The sequence below is a fragment of the Chiloscyllium plagiosum genome, chromosome 30 (genome assembly GCF_004010195.1).
Source record: "Chiloscyllium plagiosum isolate BGI_BamShark_2017 chromosome 30, ASM401019v2, whole genome shotgun sequence".
Taxonomy (NCBI): domain Eukaryota; kingdom Metazoa; phylum Chordata; class Chondrichthyes; order Orectolobiformes; family Hemiscylliidae; genus Chiloscyllium; species Chiloscyllium plagiosum.
Window position 1 is genome coordinate 3,675,671 of NC_057739.1, and position 25,366 is coordinate 3,701,036.

Genomic DNA, 25,366 nt, shown 5'->3' on the forward strand with positions numbered 1-25,366 from the left:
GGTGAATTTCTACTTGCAGGGTTACATTGTACTTTGCTCAAAAACTGCATGCACTCATGTAGAATTCTGAGCTCAAAAACTGCATGAATTTATGTAAAACTCCGTTATCTCACTTTTTAGATTAGAATCAATCTAAACATCATGGCATAGACAGAGAACACAGTGGGCCAACACCGTCAACATATTGTCTAGCTAGCACCATTGTTAACAGCTAAACTGAGAATGCAACTTTAAAAAAAAAGGTTTTGTGATTTACACATGAAAGAAGTGAAACTATCACTGTATTCTAACAGATGAAAGGTTTCACAGACAATTAATTTTTCAATGTATAATTTCAGTTACATCACACTATAAATTTTTGCTATAAATTCTGTGTGTTAGGATTGAGCCCTCCACTATCACCTGATGAAGGAGTGTTGCTCCGAAAGCTAGCGCTTCCAATTAAACCTGTTGGACTATAACCTGGTGTTGTGTGGTTTGTTCAAAGCTGTGGAATGTTGTGGCTTTATTCTCTTAATTAGTACCAGGGATTTCCAAATTTGTCCACTTTAAACACAAATGTTACTAATCCCTAACCAGATCATAACATAAATTTAGTGGTTTGATATGGAATCAGAACAAGTCCTTCATGCAAGTCTTCTTATTCAGGAACTGAAGTGTCTGAATGGATTCTAACAGTTCAAGGCTGCTGTAAACAAAGCAGGTTTGAAATCTTAGCATAAAAGTGAGGACTGCAGATGTTGGAGATCAGAGTCGAAAAACGTGGTGCTGGAAAAGCACAGCCGGTCAGACAGCATTCAAGGAGCAGGAGAGTGTCGTTTCGAGCATAACCTTGATGAAGAGGTTATACTCGAAATATGTGCTTTTCCATCATCACACGTTTCAACATTCAAATCTTAGCATCTTCATCAACTCCATGCATATTTATACCAAAGTATCTCTACAGGAAGCCTAATGGAATACCTAAGAGCCTAAACTGGTCTGAAACCACTCAATAATACAGTTCAGCAGTGAGACACTAACCTATAGTTTTGCATATAGCCAGTTACATTATCATTCTTTTCCAACATCTGTTCTTCAAGAAAGGTAGGACTGAATGATCGAAAAGACAAAAGGAAGAGGGAACGAAATGAGGCAGGAAAACAATAATTTTGTGATTTATCCATTCCAAACACAAAGTTGCTATAATTAAAATTATGTAGAATTATTTGTCCCCTATAAATGAAGCAAAAACAGAAATTGCTGGAAAAGTTCAGCATGTGTAGAGAGAAATAAGAGTTAACATTTTGGGTCAAGTAACTCTTCATCAGAGCAGATGATCTATGTATTAGCAGAGATCTACCGATTATTTATATGGTCAAATAAAAATCCTTATTGAAGAGTACTTCTTGAAATACAACACAGTAGATTTGTGGCTGAATTACACAGTTTTTTGGCTAAGTTCAAGTCATGTTGAATTTGGTGGAGTGATTCTTGCCACAGGGCCAAGCCAGTTTTCTCATCATTGCTTACCGAACTTGCCAAATTAAATTTGCTGTTCAGTCGTTTTAGCAAGTAACAGGTCTGATTTCCATGCCATCTTACCATGTGCTGGAGAAACACACCATTCATTGGATCTTGGAACCGACTTGCATTTCCAATGCTGGCAACAAATTTACAAGCCAATAGAAGCACTGTCAGTTTGGACCTGCCATTTTGTTCCTCATACTCATCCCTTATATGGTCCTGGAGCTCCTTTTTTTTGTAGAATCCGCACAGTGTGGAAACAGGCCTTTCAGCCCAACAAATCTACACCAACCCTTCAAACAGCATCCCGCCAGTCCCATCCCCCTATTGTATCCCTGCAACCCTGCAATTTCCATGCTAATGCTTACACATCCCTGAAGACTATGGGTAATTTAGCATGGCCAATCCACCTAACTTGCTGGGAGAGAAAACCGGAGCATCTGGCAGAAACCCACACAGGCATTGGGAGAACATGCAAAGTCCACACACACCCAGGTGCCTGTCACTGTGAGAATGATGGTACACAGGTTGGGCTTCCTCATCCCCAGGACTAGCAGTGCAGGCTACAACATCAGGCAATGCCAGTTTAGTCTTAGATTGCCACCCAAGTTAGAGCAGTCTCAGCCATCTGTAGGAATACCCACTACTTTATGAAGAAGGTGAACATCCTTCACCACTCCACCAACATAAGTGTCACCATCTTCTCTCTGATATTTCACACTCAATCTATCGCTGCTTTTGCACCAATCTCCCACCAAAGGTCATGCTCTACCACTCTCACTAATACATGCAACAGCTTCCCCATTTGCCTTTGCCCATACTAACCCGCAACAACACTAACCCAGCATGTCCTGTGTGTAATCTAATCACTTGCTTGACTGAGAGGACTATGCACAAAAAGGCAAGAAGTGGCAATGCAAGGCAGGGATGCTGAGAGCATCCAGGTAGGCTGAGTCTCTTAACCCCATGACAGCAAGTGGAGAGCCCTGAAAGGCAGCTTAGTCCAATGCATGAGCTGGATGCATGTTCATGAGTGCAAAGAGCACTTATGGTAGAATTACAATGATAATTGCTGATGTATCCAAGTTACATAAGCAGCCTGTAAGTAGCTCAGGCATGTGCCATGAGGGTTCCTAAAGGCTGGTATCTATTGGATGCCAATATCTGTGGATCTGGGGGAGCATGTGGCTGGTGCCCATACAGCATGCCTGTAATGTTGGCACCTGGTGCCTAATCTGAAGGTTGTACGGAGCAAGCAGAGTTGAATTTGCCATGAACTTGCTTCAGTTGTATGGTAAGCTTCCCTGACAGCTAGTCTGTGTGCCAAGTTTGCTAAGATAGCAACTTGTGGCGAGTTGGGATACTAACAAAGTATTTAACAAGCAATACTGAAGATCAATTGGTACTCACACTGTTTGATGAGAATCTTGCCAAGCCACTTGAGAAAAGCATATGAGATGGAGTGAGATAAATTCAAGGTTACGTTGGGGCTCACCAAACATTTTGCCTGATTCTACCACTCACCTTGTCATAACCCACGCCACTCAGAGCTGATAAATTCCAACCTTTGTTATTCCCTTAAAGAAGACTAAATAGATTTAGAACTTCTCATTCTGGAAAAAAAGCAACATAAAACTGTACATATAAAAAGAAAACCAGACTTCAGAGGGGAAGTCTGAATGACTGCCCTTGATAGCAAAGACTTCATTTCGCTGAATGTGGCATCAAGGAGCCCTGGCAAAACTACAGACAATAAGACTTTTAGGGGAAAACCTTCTGCTAGTTGGAATCTAAACTAGTACGAAGATAAGGGACCTTGGCTCCATGATCTCTCTGCAGGAGAGATTGTCCTAGGTCCAATCATCTTTAGCTGCTTCATCAATGACCTTCCCTTCATCATAAGTTCAGAGATGGGGATACTTGTTGATGATTGCACAATGTTCAGCGTCATGACCTGGACAATGATGAATCAAACAAGGTCATTTGTAAGTTTGACTTTTATTTTCCGGGAAGTGGCAGCGGAATAGAGACAAAACCTTGAAAGTGAAGGCAACAGTGGTCATTACTATTATTATCATTTCGAAGGAAAATTAGTGGACCAAAAAAATCAGAAGGAAGAAGCCTTATAAAGATGCTTCCTCATGTCACACCCACAGCAGGATGGCAAGGATGTCAGCCACATAAGAAAATGTAGTTGTAAGAAGATACACTTGCAAAGCACACTCAGCTTAATCTGACACAGGATATTTTATTTTGACTGCCACGTTCACGAACACTTTCTTTTGACTAAATTGTGAAAGCCTACTGGCAATAACAATATAATTATGCACAGCTTGAATGCATCTTTTCATGACTTACATCAAGCATACCAATAAATTTAATCTTGCTAGCATATTTCTCTGATTTAAGTTTAGGATACATGGCTTTCAACTTTAATGTATCACAAAGTCTTAGGTGTCACCTAAATTGTGGGCGCGTGTGAGATGGTTGGTTATTGGGCTCCCCAAAGAGCTAACCACAATTTGATGGACTTATGCCAGATAAGCAGTAAGATAAACATTATAATGGCTTCACTTTTTGTACAGTTGCTTTCTTTCTGTCTTCAGCAGGCAAATGCAGAGAAAGGAGAAGCAGCATGCAGCTGCTTTTGTCCTAAGAAACAGCTTTATTGATGCAAGGTACTGGAATAGAAGACAGATGTGATTATACAAATCAAATCACTGATTCCCAACAGCTGATTATATACAAAGTCTATCTAGTCTTTTAAAGATCCAATAGACAGAGTTCTACATTCTCAGAGAAGATATTTATTACACCATTTTGAGAATTCAGATAAGAAACCTAAATAACTCCTAATGGCCTCTATCATGGGTTCATCACTGATCTAGAGCTGCCACATACCCTCAACATGGGCATGCATTATGAAATAATAGTCAATCGTGGCGCCACAAATGCAAACTATGAATTTGAGCAAGGTCTGCAAGTAAAACGTACATAAACAACATGGAATAGAATGTGGCATGGTGATAAGTAAGCTTACAGATGGCACAAAGATTGGGCGTGTGGTTGATAGTGAGGAAGAAGGTCTTAGGTTGCAAGAAGATATAGACAGACTGGTCAGATGGGCAGATCAGTGACAGATGGAATTAACCTTGGTAAGTGTGAGGTGATGTCATAGAGTACAGTACTTTGCAAGAATGAATAAGACAAAGGATTCAAGGAATGGCAAGATACTAAGAGGCTGTGAGTAAAGTTTGTGGATGAGCACTTGAAATGTCATAACATTCAAAGCAATGGGCCAAGTGCTGGACAGTGAAATTAATGTAGAAAAGGCGAAGCAGCGTGCACCTGCTTTTATCCTAAGAAATAGCTTTATTATTTGCACAATTTTTGATTCAAGGTACTTGAATAGCTATTAAAATACTGAAAACAGATGTGATTATATAAATCAAATCACTGATTCCCAACAGCTGATGATATAAAAGGTCTATCCAAGCTTTTAAAGATCCAATAGACAGAGCTCTACATTCTCAGAGAAGACGGGCCAAAATGCCTCTTCTATGCGATATGACTATGACACATTTTTGGAGATTATTCCAATAGCTGTATAAAATGCCCCACAAGCAATCTCTCTTTCAAAGCAAGCTGAAGAAGATGTGGTATCTCACCTCTTCAGCCAAGTAGCAATGGAATAATACCGAACATCATTGCTCCTGTTTATAGGTTTGGAACTGCTATTCTGATCATAAATTCAGCTCAACATTGCCCCAAGCATAAGCTTTACAAGCTATGTGATGGGACAAATTAATTTTATTGTGAGATTAGGCAGATATTTCTTTAACTCAAAAATTAAGTTAGACTCACCTGCAGGTTTCCAAGTAACTAGTTACATTATTTTTCTCTCCAAATTTACAGTCTTCTGGAACCCCAGACCTAAAAGACAAATACAATAAATATTTAAAAATTTACATTAGTATGTAAACTTTTATTTTGTGCAACATAATATAAAACTCTGTAACAATCACCGACACATGGTTGAAGGAAGGGCAGAATTGGCAGCTCAACATTCTAGGGCATAGAAGTTTCAGGTGTGATGGGAGGAGAATGTAAGAGAAGTGGGGTCATTGTATTACTGACAAAGGACACCATTACTGCAGTAATGAGGAAGGATGTCTTAGAAGGCTCTCCTAATGAGGCCATTTGGGTTGGGAGCTTAGAAATAAAAGGGGGTGATCACATTTGGATTATACTACAGGCTCCCAACAGTCAGAGGCAGATAGAGGAGCAAGATATGTGCACAAATTAGAGTTGTAAGAGAATTAGGGTTATAGTACTAGAGGATTTCAACTTTGCTAACATTAACTGTGATCGCCTTAGTGTAAAAAGATGAGATGGATGGAATTACCAAAATGCAATCAGGAGAGTTTTTTGCGCCAGTGTACAGATAGGCCTAGTAGAGATGGGGCACTGCTAGACCTAATCCTAGGAAATGAAGTCAGTCAGATGGCTGAAGTGTTAGTGAGAGTGAGCATTTTAGGAATAGTGACCATAATTCTGTAAGTTTCAAAGTCACTATGGAAAGGAATAAGGATAGTTCAGAAGTGAAGTATCTAAATTGGGGGAAGGTCAATTTCAATTTCATTAGGGCAGGATCTAGCAAATATATAGTGGGAGCAGCTACTGGCAGGTAAGTCTACATTTGTAAGGTGGAAGTCTTTCAAAAGTTGGATAGTGAGAGTTCAGAGGCAGCACTTCCTGTAAAAGTGAAGGGCAAATGCAGAATGGTCAGGGGATCTTAGATGTCAAGGGATATCGAGAGGTTAATAAAGAAAATGAAAGAGGTACATAGGGAGGCAGTGTCCTAGTGGTATCATCACTGAATTGTTAATCCAGAGACCAAGGCAATGTTGTGAGGACTCAGGTTCAAATCCCAACATTGCAGATGGTGGAGCTTGAATTCAATAAAAATCTGGAAGTACTGAATCCATTGCCAATTTAAAAAAACCAGTCTGAATGCCCTTTAAAGAAAGAAATGTTCATCCTTACCTGGAACAGAACACTTAAAACTGGGGAGGCCCCTCAGGAATATAGAAAGTGTCGTAAGTGCTTAAAAATAAAATTAAGAAAGCAAAGAGGGGCCACAAAATATCTTTGTTAGAAAGAATTAAGGAAATCCTCAAGGCATTTTATAAATATAGTAAGAGGTTGCCAGGAACTGCAGCCGACAAAGGGACAGTCTGTGTATGTAGCCAGAGGATGTGAGCAAAATCTTAAATAAATATCTCTCATCTGTATTCACAAAGGAGAAAGACATTGTAGCTGGAGGTTTCAGTTGGGATGTGATGTTCTACAGCATATTAAGATTAATAAGGAGGTATTAGATGATTCATAAGGCATAACGGTGCATAAATCCCCAGCGCCTGATCAGATGTATTCCTGGCTGCTATGGGAGGCAAGGGAGGAGATTGCTGGGATTGTGATGGAAATATTTAATACTTCATTGGCCACAGGTGAAGTTCCAGTTGACTGTAGGATAGCTAATGTGGTTCACCTGCTCAAGAAGGGTAGCAGGGATAGGTAGGGAAATTATTGAAAAAAATTCTGAGGAACACAATTAATTAACGCTTGAAAAAGCAGAAATTGATTACAGATAGTCAGCACAGGTTTGTTGGAGGGAGATCCTGTCTGCCAAATTTAGTTCAGTTTTTTGAAAAGGTGACTATAAGTATTGATGAGAGTAGTGCAGGTGAAGTGGTTTATATGGACTTAAGTAAGACCTTTGACACAGTCCCACATGGAACGCTGATCCAAAAGTAAGAGCCCATGGGATCCAAGTTAAATTGGCAAACTAGATCCAAAATTGGCTTGCAAATAGAAAGCAAAGGTTGATGGTGGAAAGTTTTTTTTTTGATTAGATTAGATTACTTCCAGTGTGAAAACAGGCCCTTCGGCCCAACAAGTCCACACCGACCCTCCGAAGAGCAACCCACCCAGACCCATTTCTCTACATTTACCCCTTCACCTAACACTACGGGCAATTTAGCATGGCCAATTCACCTAACTTGCACATTTTTGGACTGTGGGAGGAAACCGGAGCACCCGGAGAAAACCCACGCAAACATGGGGAGAAATGTGCAAACTCCACACAGCCAGTTGCCTGAGGTGGGAATTGAACCTGGGTCTCTGGCACTGTGAGGCAGCAATACTAACCACTGTGCCACCCTGTGATTGGAAGTCTGTGACCAGTAGTGTACCACAGTGACCAATGCTGGGACCCTTGCTGTTAGTTAAGTATGTTAATGACTTGGATGTGAATATAGAAGGTAGAAATAATAAGTTGCAGATGACATGAAAATGGGTGGTGCTGTTCATAGTGAGGAGGATGGACACAGGCTACACTCTGATATCGATCAGCTGGCAAATTGGGCAGAGCAATTGTACACGGAATTTAATCCTGATAAATATGAGGTGATGCATTTTAGGAGGTTTAATAAGAATTTGCACAATGAATGCTAGGTCCCTAGGGAGTACTTAAGAACAAAGGGACATCAGATCCCTGAAGGTGTCAGCATGGGTAGATAGTGTGGTGAAGAAGGCATGCGGATGCTTGCCTTCATTTGCCGGGGAACGGTTTGTAGGAACAGGGAAGTCTTGTTGCAATTTTGTAGAGAATTGGTTAGGTCACAGATGGAATATTGTGTGCCATTCTGGTCGACACACTATGGGAAGGTCACTACGCTGGAGGCATTGCAGAGGAGATTCACCGGGATGTTAAGTCTCAGTTATGAGAAGAGATTGAATAGGCTGGATTTGTTTCTCCTGGAGTAGAGGACGCTGAACGGGGGAGGATTTGACTGAGGTGTAATATTTTTTGAGGCGTAGATAGGCTTGATCATGACAATCTTTTTGTCATGGCAAACTTGTCTAAGATCAGAAGGCATAAGTTGAAGGTGAGGAGTAACTGATTTAGAGGTGATCAGAGGAAATATTCTTTCACCCAGAGGGTGACAGGAATATGGAATCTGCTGCTTGAGAGAGTGTTGCAGGAAAGCATTCTTGCAGCTGGATGAGCAGTTAAAATGCCAGAGCAGAGAAGGAAATGGATCAATGGAGGTAAATTTGCTGTTTGCTGGTCCGAATAGACATTGTGGCCTAAAGGATTGTATGCTATTATGACTCTATTTCCATGATGAAAACTTATGCACAACACCTGATGTAGTTGAACCTTTTTTTAACTTTGGCTTATATTCAAATTATTAAGACTTATTTGCAATTGCAGCAATTTTGGCACATGCAACTAATTTCATTGTCAACACACAAAATATGATACTATCATGACCACAAGCATGTCACTTGCTCTGTGATCTGCAATTAGATATGAAGTTTCAGATTGTGTTGGAGTACAATTTAGCTGCTGCTGATGACTCACAGTGCCCAGTCTTAAGTTGCTTGATTTGTTTGAAGTCTATCCTATACTGCACAATGATAGTGCCACAAATACTATTGAAGGCTGAAAACAGGGGTTTGTTTCTCAAAGCATGTTGTGGTGGTCTTTCTTACCAATAATTGTCATGAGTAGATGCATCTGCAGCAAGCATATTGGTGAAGTTGAGGTCAAGTATGTTATTCCCTCTTGTCAGTTCTCTTATCACTTGTCACATACCCAGTCTACGATTATAGCCTTTAGGACTTGACCAGCTCAGTCAGTGGTGATACTGCCAAGCCACTTTTGGTGGTGGCATTCTGTGTCCTTGCCACCCTCACTGGTTCCTCCAAGTACTGTTCAATATGGAGGAGTATTGATTCATCACGTACATGGGTTTCAATAGCTATCTTTGACCTGATGCCATACGACTTCAGGGGGTCCAGAGTCAATATTGAGGACTGCCAGAGAAACTGCCTCTTGCCTATGTACATAATATGACTGATAAAGTGACTCCATTGCTGGGTCTGTCCTGCTGATGGGACTGGACATACTCAGGAATGGTCCTTGTGGTGTCTCATGTGTTATAAGGTATGATTCCATGAGAATGACTATGTCAGACTGTTGCTTGACTTGAGACATCTCTTCCAATATTGGCAATAGCTCCCAGATGTTAGTATGGTTGAATTTGTAGTATCAACAGGGCTGTTTGTGCTGTTGTCAATTGTGATGCCTCAATGGATCTCAGGTGGTCTACGTGGTTTCATTACTATTTTTCCTTTCTAGTGTTTGATATACTTAAATGCCTGTTTTTAGAGGGTAGTTAAGAGTCAAGGGCATTGAAATGGGTCTGGAGTCACAATGATGCCAGACCAGGTAAGGACAGTTTTCTTCTCTTCAGAGGCATTAGTGAAGCAAACTTTTCCAACAATTGTTTTATAGTCACTCATTATCAGATTTTTAAGCTTCTCCAGATTGAATTCAAAATCCACTGTGTGCCATGGTCGGATCCGATCCCAGGTCCCTAGATCTGCCTATGTCTCTGAAATGATAATACCACTAGACCTTCCTCTCTTCCAATGTGACTAGCTTCACACTACCTTGTTTACAACCCTAGATGTTCAGCTACCTGTTTAACAATTATAACCATTGATGGTTGGTCTGTAGCTTCACTTATAAACAATCCCTCAGCTCTAGTTCGCTTGCACACTGCTGGAGCTCACAACTGTTCAAACAGGATCCACTAAATATATCAAATACCTTACTTTCAAAACATGCAGTCAGTCTTGAAAATCCCTAGGTTTCAAAACAGTCCTCTCTCATTTCAGTCTAGAGTTTCAAAAAGCACAAAAAAACTCATGGTCTTTACAGTAAGCCGGAAGGATTACCCTCCAGACCCAACTTGCACAATAGTAACAACCTGACAACCTTGCAAGATGTTATTTGCAAGCACAGAAAAGGTTCCACACAAACAGAATATAACTGGGGTTCAAGTCCCATCTTCTCCACAGGTATATAATAGCATCTCTAAAAAAGTTGAATAGGAAACTTTTCTTTTTGCAACTAGTCAGACACTAAGCAGCCCTGACATAGTCTTTTCCAAAGTTTAGATCAGAGTGGTGCTGGAAAAGCACAGCAGGTCAGGCAGCATCCAAGGAGCAGGAAAGTGAACGGGCTGACATAGACCTATAAACTTAATTAGACATTCTGAGGAAGCCAGATCTCAGTAATGAACTACGTCCTGAACGCAAATACTTGCATATTTCCAAATAAATATACATGATCCACCCTGCTGAATGCCTCCTGTAGATCCAGGGGTAGAAAAGCTGTTGATAGACCAGTCCTCTGGGATAGGTGGATCAGGTCCTGGATCATCAATCGATAGAGGCTTACAGCACAGAAACAGACCTTTCAGTCCAACTTATCCATGCTGACCAGGTTTCCTAAATGAGGATTCCTCATTCCTGATGAAGGGCTCCTGCCCGAAACGTCTATTTTCCTGCTCCTTGGATGCTGCCCGACCAGCTGTGCTTTTCCAGCAGCACTCTAGTCTTGACTCTAATCTCCAGCATCTGCTGTCCTCACTTTCACCTAATGATGATCATCGCTGATTGTCAGAAAATAATGTGGGAACAAACCATAGCCATCAGCTACACAGACTCTTCATCTAAGGACATTGTCATCCGGCATCTGCCAACCCTAATGTCCTTACAGGAATATGCTGACAGGCTGTTCATGAGACACAAATGTGCATTTCAATGTAAACTGGCAACTAATGTTGAGAGTGCTGCAGCAGGGCTACTTTTCACACACAGACAGACATCCAGTTGAAGCACTGGACCAGGTTACATCTCAGGCTGCTCGCTTGCTCTGTTCATTCTTGCTTATTTTGCACCTACTTAGATACTTATTCCATTCCAAGCCTTGATTTACCTTATGATGCGGTCCTATGTCACTTGCACATTGGCACTTCAGCAAGAATCAAAGATTTCATTACTGCTATTTTAAGGGATTATTTAGCACAGACGGACTTCTTGTTATACAAAGTCATCCACTTTGGAGGCACATGGTTAGGGGACTTGTCATACAGTCAGACAGCACTCAGTGGTCAGACTAGAGGGCCAACACAAGCAACCATATGTGGACTGCATATTGTCAGTCCACATATGGTTGGTCATGTCTCGTGCTGTTCATTGAAGTCAGCCAAAAGTCTGGTGAGCACAGTCCTGGGTGCCCATCCGTCAATGTCTCAGGAGGGTTCAAGATGGGGAGCGAATGGTGCACTAGAGATATCAGAAGGTGTCAGGGAGTCAAGGACATGGGAGGTTAGAACTGTGGTGATAAGAGGCGCAGCACAGTGGCTCAGTGGTTAGCAATGCTGCCTCACAGCGCCAGGGACCCAGGTACAATTCCAACCTCAGGCGATTATCTGTGTGGAATTTACACAAACTCTCCACGTCTGCACAGGTTTCCTCTGGATGCTTTGGTTTCCTCCCACAGTCCAAAGATGTGCAGGTTAGGTGGATTGGCCATGCTAAATTGCGGATTGTGTCCATGGATGTGTAGGCTAGGGGGGTTAGCAATGGGAAATGCAGGATTACAGGGATAGAGGGCAGTTTATCTGGTAGGATGCTCTTTAGAGGATTGGTGTGGACAAATCGCCTGCTTCCACAAAGTAGGGATCCTACGAACAGGATGAAAACTCAAGTTGAATGGAGTGACTATGGACCACCATTGGACACCACAGTAAGCTATGCATAGGTGGCTTACTGACCATACCACCACCATGACCTCGAAAGGAAAAGTATGAAGAAGCATACTGGGTATCAGCAAGGTGTAATTCCAGGAGACAGTTTAAATGAAGTTCATTATGGTGGATTCCCACATTTGCAGGGTTAAAATGAGCTTTTGGGATAGGGCAAGATAACAGAGGATGTGCAGATTCTGGGAATGTGGAACTTGACATCTATGCAGAGGCCGGCACTGATTGTGTCCAGCATGGTCTGTGTTGTCAGTCATACTTTTCTATTTACAAACTGCTCATAGAAACAGTGTGGTGAAGTATGCTCAGTCCTTATCTTCAGGGAGATCAATATCAAAAGGGGTACTCCACCAATTGCTGTTCTGAGATTTAAGGCACTCTTTCCCTCCTTTAGTGCCCAATTTAGATCCTTTCCACTGAGAATGATGTGCTCTACACTGGGTGGCATATTGATTGCTATGGCTACCTATCTGAGAGGATGAAGACTGACACTCTTTCATACATTTAATCATATTCACCACTGGGAACAGAGTACATAAAATGGTGAGGAGTACATAAGGAGCAAGTGACACATTGTGAGTAACAGAAAAGACTCAACTGCAGGAGGAACGGGACTGATGTCAAGTCCATCAGCAACAACAGGCTGGGTCAAGGAGCACCCAGCTATGGAATAGGTCACAGCCACAGGGCTCTTCTGAATGCATAGGGCTGCACAGTAGGACAAGAGCTTTTCAGCCCCCACCCCATTTTAGTGGAATGAGCAAAGTGCTATGTGCCATGAGCAGCATGGCTTTGTGGCCTCTGCAAGTGAGGAGCAATTGTTATGAACCAGGTCAGACCCACTCAAAACATTTTAAGAAAGTAGCCCAAATCCTAACTTTTGCTTTACGCAGATGTAAGATGAATATTCCAGGAGTGATGCAGCTGGTCAAACCACTCTGTTTTCAATGAAACAGAGTTTATTTACACAAAAACAAAAGAAAACCGGATTTAGGATATCTTAAGTATTTGAAAACCCAACTGACACAAAAATGCAACTTAACAAAGAGCTGTTTTAATGTCCTGCAACATCCTATAACACCCCTTTGGCAAAAAGGTAAATTCAAATACAGGTTCTTACAAGACAGATGTCAAAGAGACAGGATCAGCATGGAGCAGTTTCTTCAGGTCCCCAGCTAAAACTTGACCAAACCAGAAAAATTCCTGAACTGGGAGAACTGGCCACTCCCTTTTCATTGTACAAGTATTTTTAAAAAATACTTAAAAGCCTTTTCAAATAGGTATTTCCAGACAAATCCAAATCTCTGGCCTTTGTGACCCCTCTCGAAGAAAATCGAGGACAACATAATCTTTTTAAAGGGCCGCAAAGTCACACAATGCCTGATTGCCAATGCTTGTCCAGCAGCTTCTTAAAGAAGGCCTGAGTGAAATGCTGTTGATTTTTGGCCAGATACATGCCAAAAGGCAAATTGTTTTGAGAAAGGTTATTGGGGTGGAAATCAGGTGTGAGAGATGCCACAGAGATTGGGTAGGTAATGTGAGGTGTTTGGTAAGATAAGGCAAAAGAACCTATGCAGCATTATGGCAGGAAACACTACAAAAAACCTGATGCAAGCAAAATAATGTAATATTCAGTTTAATACATCTATGTTGGCACTGGCACTTCAGTACAGATATTTTTCTCCTTCTGCAGTCAGAATATTGAGTAAAGTGTTTTCCCATTAAGCTGTAATTCACCCTGCTGCTTCAATCAGGATAGAGTGCGCTTTCACTTAGAACCTTATGAGACCACTCACAATTAGACAATTCCTCAGAAACAACTTTAAATCAATTTAAACCAAATTAAAGAATACCAGGCTTAAAGGGGCACTGCAACAAAAATCACATGCTCAAATTCAAATTTAAAGTTCAAATTAAATACCATTTGAAGTGAAGGCCTCGAATGTACCATTAGGCTCTGCAAACACCCTCTAGTGAATGGTTGAGATATTCTTTTTAGAACAGTAGGAACAAATGAATCACACTTAGAGGGGCAGTGGATACTGTGAACATTTTTTGTCAACCTGTTTGGACATTGTGACGATGCTGTTACTTTAAAAAGGTTATTACGTCCTTGGGTTTTTTTGAAGAGACATCATGAAGGTCGAGATGCTGAAATGTCTGGGATAAGCCTAGTTTAAGAATGGCAGTGGAGTGGCCATTTAGTTATAGAGATGTACAGCACGAAGACAGACCCTTCAGTCCAACTCGTCCATGCCAACCACATATCCCAACCCAATCTAGTCTCATCTGCCAGCACCCGGCCCATATCCCTCCAAACCCTTCCTATTCATATACCCATCCAAATGCCTCTTAAATGTTGCAATTGTACCAGCCTCCACCACTTCCTCTGGCAGCTCATTCCATACACGTACCACACTCTGTGTGAAACAGTTGCCCCTTAGTTCTCTTTTATATCTTTCCCCTCTCACCTAAAACCTATGCCCTCTCATTCAGAACTGCCCCACCCCAGGAAAAAGATTTTGACTATTTATCCTATCCATGCCCCTCATGATTTTGTAAACCTCTATAAGGTCACCCCTCAGCCTCCGACGCTCCAGGGAAACAGCCCTAGCCTATTCAACCTCTCCCTATTGCTCAGATCCTCCAACCCTGGCAATATCCTTGTAAATCTTTTCTGAAACCCTTTCAAGTTTCACAACATCTTTCTGATAGGAAGGAGACCAGAATTGCACACAATATTCCTACAGTGGCCTAACCAATGTCCCGTATAACCGCAATATGACCTCCCAACGCCTGTACTCAATATTCTGAGTAATAAAGGAAAGCATACCAAACGCCTTCTTCACTATCCTATCTACCTGTGACTCCACTTTCAAGGAGCAATGAACCTGCACTCCAAGTTCGCTTTGTTCAGCAACACTCCCTAGGTCTTTACCATTAAGTGTAAAAGTCCATCTAAGATTTGCTTTCCCAAAATGCAGCACCTCACATTTATCTAAATTAAACTCTATCTGTCACTTCTCAGCCCATGGCCCATCTGATCAAGATCCTGTTGTAATCTGAGGTAACCTTCTTTGCTCTCCACTACACCTCCAATTTTGGTGTCATCTGCAAATTTACTAACTATACCTCTTATGTTCACATCCAAATCATTTATATAAATGATGAAAAGTAGAGGACCCAGCATCGATCCTTGTGGCACTCCACTGGTCACAGGCCTCCAGTCTGAAAAACAACCCTCCATCACCACCCTCTGTCTTCTACCTTCGAGCCAGTTCTGTATCCAAATGGCTAGTTCTCCCTGTATTCCATGAGATCTAACCTTGCTAACCAGTCTCCCATGGGGGAACCTAGTCGAATGCCTTACTGAAGTCCATACAGATCACGTCCACCGCTCTGCCCCTATCAATCCTCTTTGTTACTTCTTCAAAAAACTCAATCAAGTTTGTGAGCCAGTTCTCCCAGTTCAATTTTTTCTAGTTTGGTTTGTAATAGTGAGAAGCTGCTGCAGTCCTGAAAAATTTTCCAAGCTTCAGCAGATGATTCTTGACTGATTTTTCCCTCCGGAATCTCTCCTGCCTGTAAGAACCGTCCTTGAATATGCCTTTTGCCAAGGGGTGTGTATATAGGATGTTATGGGAGTTGGAACAGCTCCTTAGTTAAGTTGTTGTGTCTGGTCAGTTAAGCTTTCCAATAGGTAACTTATTCTAAATTCCGTTTTCTTTTGTTTATGTTTCAATTGCAATGTATAAATAAACTCGGTTTTGCTTAAAGCCAAATGGCTTGACCAGCTTTATCACACCTGAAATACCTACTTCACAAGTGCCTTTAAAATAAGAAAAAGTAAGTGTCTAGGCTACCTTGGTAAAATATTTTGAGGGAGTCTGGCCTGATCCATAATAACATGTTACAAGATACCTCTGAGGCCACCACATCCTGAGGTGAGACTGAAACTTGAACTTTCTACACTACAAGGAGGGATACTGCTATTCCATCACAATTAGAATTGTGCAAGTAACTGCTTAAATAACTAACATCCATTAGATGAAATGAAACCAAAATGACAATCCTTTAAAGAGAAACAATAACTAAAGAAAGTCCCAAAAAAAAAACTTACTGAGCTGAAATTAAAATGTCACTTTGTGTGGAAGTATAACAGAGAAGCGGCAGTCAGGCCAAGCAGTCCTATAAACTGCCCCCTGCTCAGACTTACCTAGGGCCATCTTGATTAGAAGCAAACTCACAAAGAGGTTTTTTGATAGCTGGTATAAGCTAAACTCTTTTAAAACCTGTTAAATTAAGTCAAATCCCCATATCAAATCAAATAAAAACCAAGTAAAATGGTGCTAGGACTTTAGAGGAGCATTCTAACAGAAATCAAGGACACAAGTTTAAATTAACAAAACATAATTTTGAAAATTAACAATTCACTCCAATCCTGCATTTCCCAATGGCCATAGAAGGCCTTGAGTGTGTCACCCTATCCTCTCTTTCCAAAGTTATCTGGGTATGGACATAAACACAGAAGAGGGGCAAGCAGTCAGGCTAACTCACCTCTTGATTGCCATAAACTATCTGGACTAGTTTATGGCCACCTTGCATAGGCCAAGAAGCAGACTCAAGGAGACCCTTGAATGGATGGAATGAGCTATGTAGTCATGCTGATGAAGTGGGAATTGGAGGCAGATGCTGAAGATTGAAAACCTTCTGATTACTGGAGTCACCCTGCTGGATATTCCAGCCAACAACTCTGCCCTGTTTCTGATATAATACTACTTATCCCTCCTACTTTGCTCAGAGGATCAAGGTGGTGAATTATGAAATTTGTGTTTGCTATGGTGAATTACAGCTTTTTCCATTACTCACAATACGTCCCCATTCTCTACCTCTCCACCATTTTGTGTACCCTATTTCCCCAATGACCCTTCGCTTACACGGGTTGGGGCCAAAATCCCTCAGAATTGAGATGCCAATTTCTATGCTGGCCCAAGATTCACCCAGACTTTCCTTGACCTTGCTTTGAGATTGTACGCTGCTCTACCCTCTCCCCGTCCTATCCAAATCCCACCTTATTAATCAAATTGCCCCATGACCGTAACTAATCTGTCAGTTAACACACTTAAACTAATTATCAGACATGACTTGCTTGCAGCTTTGAGAATATCTTGGACAGTCACTACAAACCATTATAGACAATCCATCCACCAAGCCCCTGGTCTCCCAGACTGAATTATATGACATTTTGTCTGACCACAACCAATCCTCCAGAATGGATTTGCAGTTTGCTCCAACTGACTAGTCAGGAAAATATGGAATGATTTCTCTCGACTTTCAGGACTGATTGTGGTCTAATTTCCAGGCTGAAAGGGTGCCGAATCCTCGGCCTCGAATTAGATTAGATTCCTTACAGTGTGGAAACAAGCCCTTCGGCTCAACGAACCCACACCGATCCTCCGAAGAGTAACCCACCCAGACTCATTTCCCTACATTTACCTCTGACTAATGCACCTAACACTATGGGTAATTTAGCATGGCCAATTCCCCTAACCTGCACATCTTTTGGAAGGTGAGAGGAAACTGGAGCACCCGGAGAAAACCCACACAGACACAGGGAGATCATGCAAACTCCACACAGATAGTCAACCGAGGCAGGAATCAAACCTGGGTCTCTGGCGTCATGAGGCAGCCGTGCTAATCACTGAGCCACCATGCTGCCCATTAGACCATGGCCAAACCCCATACTAGAAATGGCCCACCCCTACACTTCCTTGAATGACATGCCTTCTTTTTCTCAATTACATATTGCTATGCTCTTCATCCACATACATTGTGTTTGCCTCATATGCTGCAGGAACATAACCAGCTCTGATGTTAATCCAGCAACGTCAACCGACATGGACTTGTCTTATGCAGTCAAGGATTTGAAGCTTCGATTACCTTGACTGGGCAGGAGTTTAGTGGGAAGGCGAAGTTAATTTCAGCAAGTTGTGCAATCAATGAGGTACAACTACATGCAAATGGTTTCCGACATGTAGTTGTGAGAAGGTCAACTTGTCTTCGGTGGGGGAAACCTTAATTATTAAAGTTTATCTTCATAATATTAATCTAACTTTTGGATCTTGCCTTATTAAGTTCTCTCATCCACTCTATTTCTCACGTCCTCAGGATGCAGAAAATCATACTCTATGTATTAACTGCATGTATTAGTGTATTTCATTATCTTATGTTTAACACTGAGTGTCCTTATGCACTTATATTTTATACACACTACATAGACTTTTAAGCTTTATATTCTTTGTAAGTTCTGCATGAGTTTTAAGTTTGTATGTTACTTTGCTACTTTGCCAGTTTTTAACATTAACAGGAATTTCCACTAAAAAAATGTTTATGAGATGTCTCCTTCTTTCAGAACACACTAATAAGTGTCTTAAGCACAACTAATAGGATTTCTACAAAAAAACGATGTTTATTTTTTCATGTTGGATGATGACCTCAGGTTGCCAATCAAAAGGACATGATATCACACACCCCATCATCTAAAAACAAGTGAAGATGGCCCCAGTAAGTGTATAGACAGTCTTAAAATTTGATGAAATAACAGAACAATCTATGTGGAGGGGAACAATCTCATAAATAATTGAAACTTGATGGAATCAGCCAGGGGATAGTAGAAAGTGACTTCTGGAGATGACCATCACTTTTAAGAGACCAATTAGAAACTGATCACATACCACTTAAATTGAATAGGGACCAGCTATGTTTCTCTTCGAACAATCAAAGTAGATAATCTGTTTAGCGATATTATTACACAACTTCAGAGCAGTTGGGACTTGAATCCAGGCCTTCATGCTCAGAGGAAAGGACACTAACATTGTTCCACCATTGTCCTCTAGAACAACAAGTGTATAATAACATCACTGTTCATGCATGCACACACACTGAGTTTAAAACTGAAAAGACATTGATCTCCAGCCAGAAACACAAGACCACTGGAAAGAGAGAGGAGACCATTTTTTGCCCATGTCTCAGACTGAATCAGAAAGCAAGACTTGAACTGAGCCAGTAAAGTTGCTGCCTAGCTTTGTTCTGTACTGGCTCCAATAATCAATAAATCTCTCCTGAAATTATATCATTAAACTGTCTTCTACTGCCTGAATAATTAAAGTTCTAAATGAACAAACAAGTAGTCTAAGTGTAAAGACATAAAGAATTTGAATTTAAATTGTACCAAAATGTTTCCAAAGGTGGGCTTCTGACACAAAAACTAATGCGACTCCTATATTCTCCTCTCTGTGGTGAAATCCACCTCCAGAAATATGAGCATGAACCATTAAAGAAAACATGAAAGACATTGGATGGAAAGTTAGAGGGATCTGAACACATGTGCTATGGTGACAATCATGTGAGAAGTACAGTGAGGCCTTTGTCAACTTCAGGAGCAACAAGTTACACTTTACAATAGATTTTGGGGCTTTAAGATGAGATTCCAGCTGGAAAGTGGCAAGATGCCTATTAACAAGTCCATTAGACTCATTATCACTGAATCTTGCCACATAAATAGGTTCCTACTCTACCAAAAGCCAAATAGAAACTAGATAGATACTTCAAATACTGACATGGAAGTCAAAATCGATACCTGGTGACTCTAGCTTGCCATTTGTTAATTCAGATCTCCATTTTGGATACCCAAAACCAACAGCTCAGCTCACCATATTATGCCAGCATTACACCTACACCAAGTGCCAGCAGCTGATGTGGCAAACACACTGCATGGGCATCCATCATAGGGTGATGTCTTGAGATTGAAGACAAGTAGTGTTCAATCATGTCAAGGGCAAACTTACTTGTCAGGGGATCCAGGCAGAGTTCGTCAAGGGCACTGAGTGGCCATTTAACCAGACATTTATTTTAATTGGTTCTGATTTGGATGTTGCTCAGCAATTTAATTGTTCCAAACTAGTTGTAGGTGGACTTTTGAGCTTATGCACTCTCCTGGATACTGCCCTATGAGTTCTCTTACTCAATTTAGATCTAATGGGACTCTTTTGCTGTCCCAAGTCCACATACTGGCAGCAACTACAATGGCTTGCTGGATTCTATCCTGAAGATAACTTTAACTGTTTGACCAAGGCTTGGCTTTGTTTTGAGGTTTTGCTGTGGACTGAACAACAGTCCCTCAGTTCAGGATATGGTCTGAGTGAGGCTGTGCAGTTACCTTTACTCAAATAGTGTTTCCCAAAGTTCAGTTGTACTGGCCACTTCCATCGAAATACCCTGCATCTCTAATGCTCCTCTTGCTGCATTTTCCAATGATAAACCAGTTGTCGTGCTTGTTTGTGGCTTCAGCTAGTAGGCGCTTTTGTATGGTTACATCACTAACCCCATATACTAAATGGTCTCTCAGCATATCACTAAGGGTTAAACCAAAGTCACATGCCTCTGCTAGTCATCTTAACCTTGTCAAAAATCCCGATATGGGTTCTCCTGGTTCTCAAATTGCTGAGTAACACCAATAGCATTTCAGAATTAGTGGAGGCATGGGGCTGTAATATTCCTTAACTAAATCCATGAATTCTTGAAAGGTTTTAGTATCTGGAGCCTCAGGGAATGTTAGGCTCCTAATAACTGAAAAAGCTGCAGGTCCACAAGCTGTCAGGAGAATTACTTATTGATTCTCATCTACCCTAAGGTCATTTGGCTGGGAAAAGTGACACATTCTTTCCACATACCGGCACAGTTTTCGACAGCAAGATCAAATGAGTCAAACTTCCCAAGTAATGCTTGGTGCCAGAAATGTTTACCCCAACTTAAAGGTGACTGTTGCGAGTGAATTTCTTCAGGAGCATGCTTTTCTCTCATCGTCACTAAAATAACTCCAGAGGCCAGTATCCCATCCCTTTATTTACAGTGGATATTCCTTGACACTGATCCAGCTCCCTCAGAGCTGGCTCTCAGAGTGAACAGAATGTCCGACAGTCTTGCTCTTATCTGTCAGCCAGCAATCTCAGATTGACAGCCCCAATCAGGGAACTCATTCTACAAGGTCCACCTGGTTGACCTAATAACAATCATTACAGAAATGAGTGAAAAAGATGTTGTTTCCAACACTGAGTGTGGTAGACCATGTGACTTGGTTGGAAGTGTGTGCAGAAACAGAGATAAGATGGTGGCACTCATTCTTACAGAGTGGAGGTCAAGATGGCTGAGATTGTACTGACATGGGTGGAAACCTTGGACCAGACTGGTAGGATCTGGTGTTATGTTCTCTACCACCGATCTTAGGGTTAGAGAACATCCACCCTCTGCAGTATCCCATTGAGCAGGTGAGAAGAGAGGTTGAGAAGCAGAGTCCTTCATGGTAACCTCAGTTCATTGTTGACGTCTCTCTGCGTCACAAACTTGTCAGCCAGCTAAATTACTTAACTGGATGACACATATTGAAATATAAACATTTGTATTGCAAGAATAAAATCAGATTACAAAAATGTAGACACTTTGGTACATTTTCACCTTGTTGCTCTTGCATAAAACTAGAATAATGGGTCAACATCTGCTCTGAAATCCCCAATTTTGTTCTGCTATGGCCATTTTATACGGTATGGCAAGTTGAAGATCTGCCCCATTATAGTGTGAAATTAAATATTTTGGGTTTTGCTATTTCAGTCACACTAACCTATAGTTTTCCTTGCATCCAGTTTCATCAGAAAAGGACCTAAAATACAAAAACAAGTTAAAACAAAAGTAGACAGAAAAAAATTATTTTGTGATTTATGAAGCACAATCATATGATATAAAACTGACCATTATGCATAAGTACACTTATACACCTGTTAGTTATTTATAGAAGGTCAGACAGTACAGATGAGGCCCTTTGCAAAAACAACATTAATCCCACTTTTCAGCATTAGGTCTCTTGCTTTGAATATTATGACATTTCAAGTGCTCATCCAAGTATTTTTTGAAGGTTCTGAGGTTACCCGCCTCAACTATCCTCCAGGCACTGCATTCCAGATGTCCATCACCCTCTGGGTGAAAATACTTTTCCTCAAATCTACTGATCCTTCAACTTAAGGGGGAAAGCTACTTTCTATTCACTCTGTAATCTTATACATCTCTATCAGTCTCAATCTTCCCTGTTCCAAAGAAAACAATTCCAGCTTATCCAGCCTCTCTTCACAGCTGAAGTGTTCCATCCAGGCAACATGCTAGTAAAAACAAAAGTGGCCTCACAGCACCAAGGACCTGGGTTTGATTCCAAACTTGGTTGATTGTTTGTGTGGAATTTGCACATTCACCATGTGTCTGTGTGGGTTTCTGCTGGGTGCTCCACTTTCCTCTCTCAGTCCAAAGATGTGCAGGTTAGGTGGATTGACCATGCTAAATTGCCCCAGTGTCCAGGGACATTTATAAAACATGTCTTAGATGCATCTCAAACTGGTTCACTGAGAAAGGAGCACTTTTGAAAAGTGCTCACGATTAAATACCATTGTTATGGTTCTGTTCGCCAAGCTGGGAATTTGTGTTGCAGATGTTTCGTCCCCTGTCTAGGTGACATCCTCAGTGCTTGGGAGCCTCCTGTGAAGCGCTTCTGTAACGTTTCCTCCGGCATTTATAGTGATTTGTATCTGCCGCTTCCGGTTGTCAGTTCCAGCTGTCCACTGCAGTGGTCGGTATATTGGACCCAATATACCAGTCACTGCAGCGGACAGCTGGAACTGACAATCGGAAGCGGCAGATACAAATCACTAAATGCCGGAGGAAACGTTACAGAAGTGCTTCACAGGAGGCTCCCAAGCACTGAGGATGTCACCTAGACAGGGGACGAAACGTCTGCAACACAAATTCCCACTCGGCGAACAGAACCACAACAACAAGCACCCGAGCTACAAATCTTCTCACAAACTTTGAATTAAATACCATCTGCCACTGATCTGACATCTGACCAAACCATTTATATCCTCCTAAAACCTTCTTCCTCTCTGCCAATCACCTGGCCAATCTTCATTTTATCTGCAAATTGACTTAACTTCATCTCCACATTTTCATCAATATCATTTGTACATATCACGAACAATAGGAGACCTAGCATTGAACCCTGTGGTGTGCCACTAATACTGGGTTCCAATCATACAAACAGCAGTCCACCATCACCTTCTATGGTATATGTTTAACTCACTTATATATCATGAAAATATATATAAGCTTTTTTTTAGAAAATGACATAAAGACCACCATAACTAGCATTCAAATAAAGTAACATGAATTTCATAATTGTTTATTTGCAGTCATATTAGCAAGGACGTTTTTATTGTTCATCTCTAGCTGCGTCTGAAACAATGCATAACTGAGTGCCTTGTTAGAACAACAGGGGACAATAAGGTCAACTTATGTGGACAAAAGCTGTATAGGAGTGGCAAGTTCCCTTCCCTGAAGGAGATTAATTAATTATATGGATTTTTACAATTATCAGCAACTAACATGGTAATTTAACATACTAGCCCATTGATACACTTCATATTTTTATCCAATAAGAGACTTACATATTTGGTATTTGATCACGTTTAGAGGCATACTCTTATTATTCATACAAAACTCACAGGAGAATATATGAAGCATTTGCAGATGACACCAAAATTGGTGGTATAGTAGATTGTGAAAAAGGTTATCTAAGAATACAATGGTATCTTGATCAATTAAATCCATGGGCCAAAGAATGGCAGAAGAAGTCTAATTTAGATGAATGTGAGGTGTTGCATTTGGTAATGGTAAGATGTATAAACACAGGACTTACAATTAAGGCTTTGGGGAGTATTGTTGAATAGAGAGACTTAGGGGTTCAGGTGCATAGTTCCTTGAAAGTTGTGTCACACGTAGACAAGGTTGAAAAGTAAGCATTTGGCACAATTGCCTTCATTGCTCTGACCAATGAGTATAGGAGTTGGGACATCATGTTACAGTTGTACAGGATGTTGGGTTGGCCATGTTTGGAGTCCTATGTACAGTTGTGGTTGCCCTGCTGTAGGAAGGGTATCATTAAATTTGAGAGGGTGCAGAAAAGATTTACAAGGATGTTACCAAGACTGGAGGATTTGAGTTATAAGGAGAGGCTGGATAGGCTGGGAGGTTTTTCACTGGAGGATAGGAAGTTAAGGGGTAACCTCATAGAGGTTTATAAAATCATGACAAACATAGATAAGGTGAAGAGCAAAGTTCTTTTCCCTAGTGTTGGGGAATTCAAAACTAGAAGGCATTATTTTAAGGTGAGAGGGAGAAAGATTTAAAAGGGACCAGATTGGCAACATTTTCTTACAGATGCTGGTTCATATTTGGGATGAACTGCCAGGGGAATTGGTAGATGCAGGTACAGTTACCATATTTAAAAGACATTTGGACAGATAGATGAATAGGAATGGTTTAGAGGGATATGGGCCAATGCAGACAAGTGGGACTAATTTAGTTTGGGAAACCTGGTCAGCATGGGTTGGACTGAAGGGTCCATTTCTGTGTCACATGACTCTATGACTCCAGCAGTAGTTACTGTTAAATATAGTTAAAAATCACATAATACCAGGCGACAGTCCAACAGGTTTATTTGGAAGCACTAGCTTTTGGAGCGCTGCTCCTTCATCAGGTGGTTGTGGCGCAGGATCGTAAGACACCGAATTTATAAACCCAGATTGCTATTAAGTCTTTCATCTTTTAGAATGGGTTGCAGGTTTCTGTTCATTAACATGTAAATTCCAGAACTTCTTTTAAGTCACATTCTTGAGATAACTTAAGGTTTTATGAAAAAAGGTGACAAGTTAGCTCAGAATTATAATTGCAGACACATTCTATTTTGCTCAAAAAACATACAATCTGCAATGTAACATTTTATAAATTTCTACTTTGGAAACAGAACCAATCTGACTCAAGATTGGGATAGAGGCAGACTCTAATCTCAGAGCTTCAATGCATTGTTTGAGCTACGATGTCACATTTTTAAATATAAAACCTTAAGTTATCTTGCGAATCTGACTTAAAAGAAGCTCTGGGATTTGCAAATTAATGAACCAAAACCTACAACCCACTCTAAAAGGTGAAAGACTTAACAGCAATTTATGTTTGTTCAATATATCGTTTCAGTTACATGACATAGTAATCTTTTGCGATAAATTCTGTGTCTTATGGTC

The 25,366-nt window shown here is 41.0% G+C and overlaps 1 protein-coding gene across 1 annotated transcript in view; it reads right to left on the minus strand.

Moving 5' to 3' along the window:
• Positions 1–25,366, minus strand: part of LOC122564715 — a 155,439-nt gene that overhangs the window by 62,213 nt on the left and 67,860 nt on the right. Inside the window, exons 6-7 of the mRNA XM_043719838.1 lie at positions 21,868–21,906; positions 5,371–5,439 (exon numbers count right to left, since the gene is read on the minus strand). Coding sequence (XP_043575773.1) covers positions 5,371–5,439; positions 21,868–21,906 — 108 coding nt within the window. The remainder of the gene's footprint in view (positions 1–5,370; positions 5,440–21,867; positions 21,907–25,366) is intronic.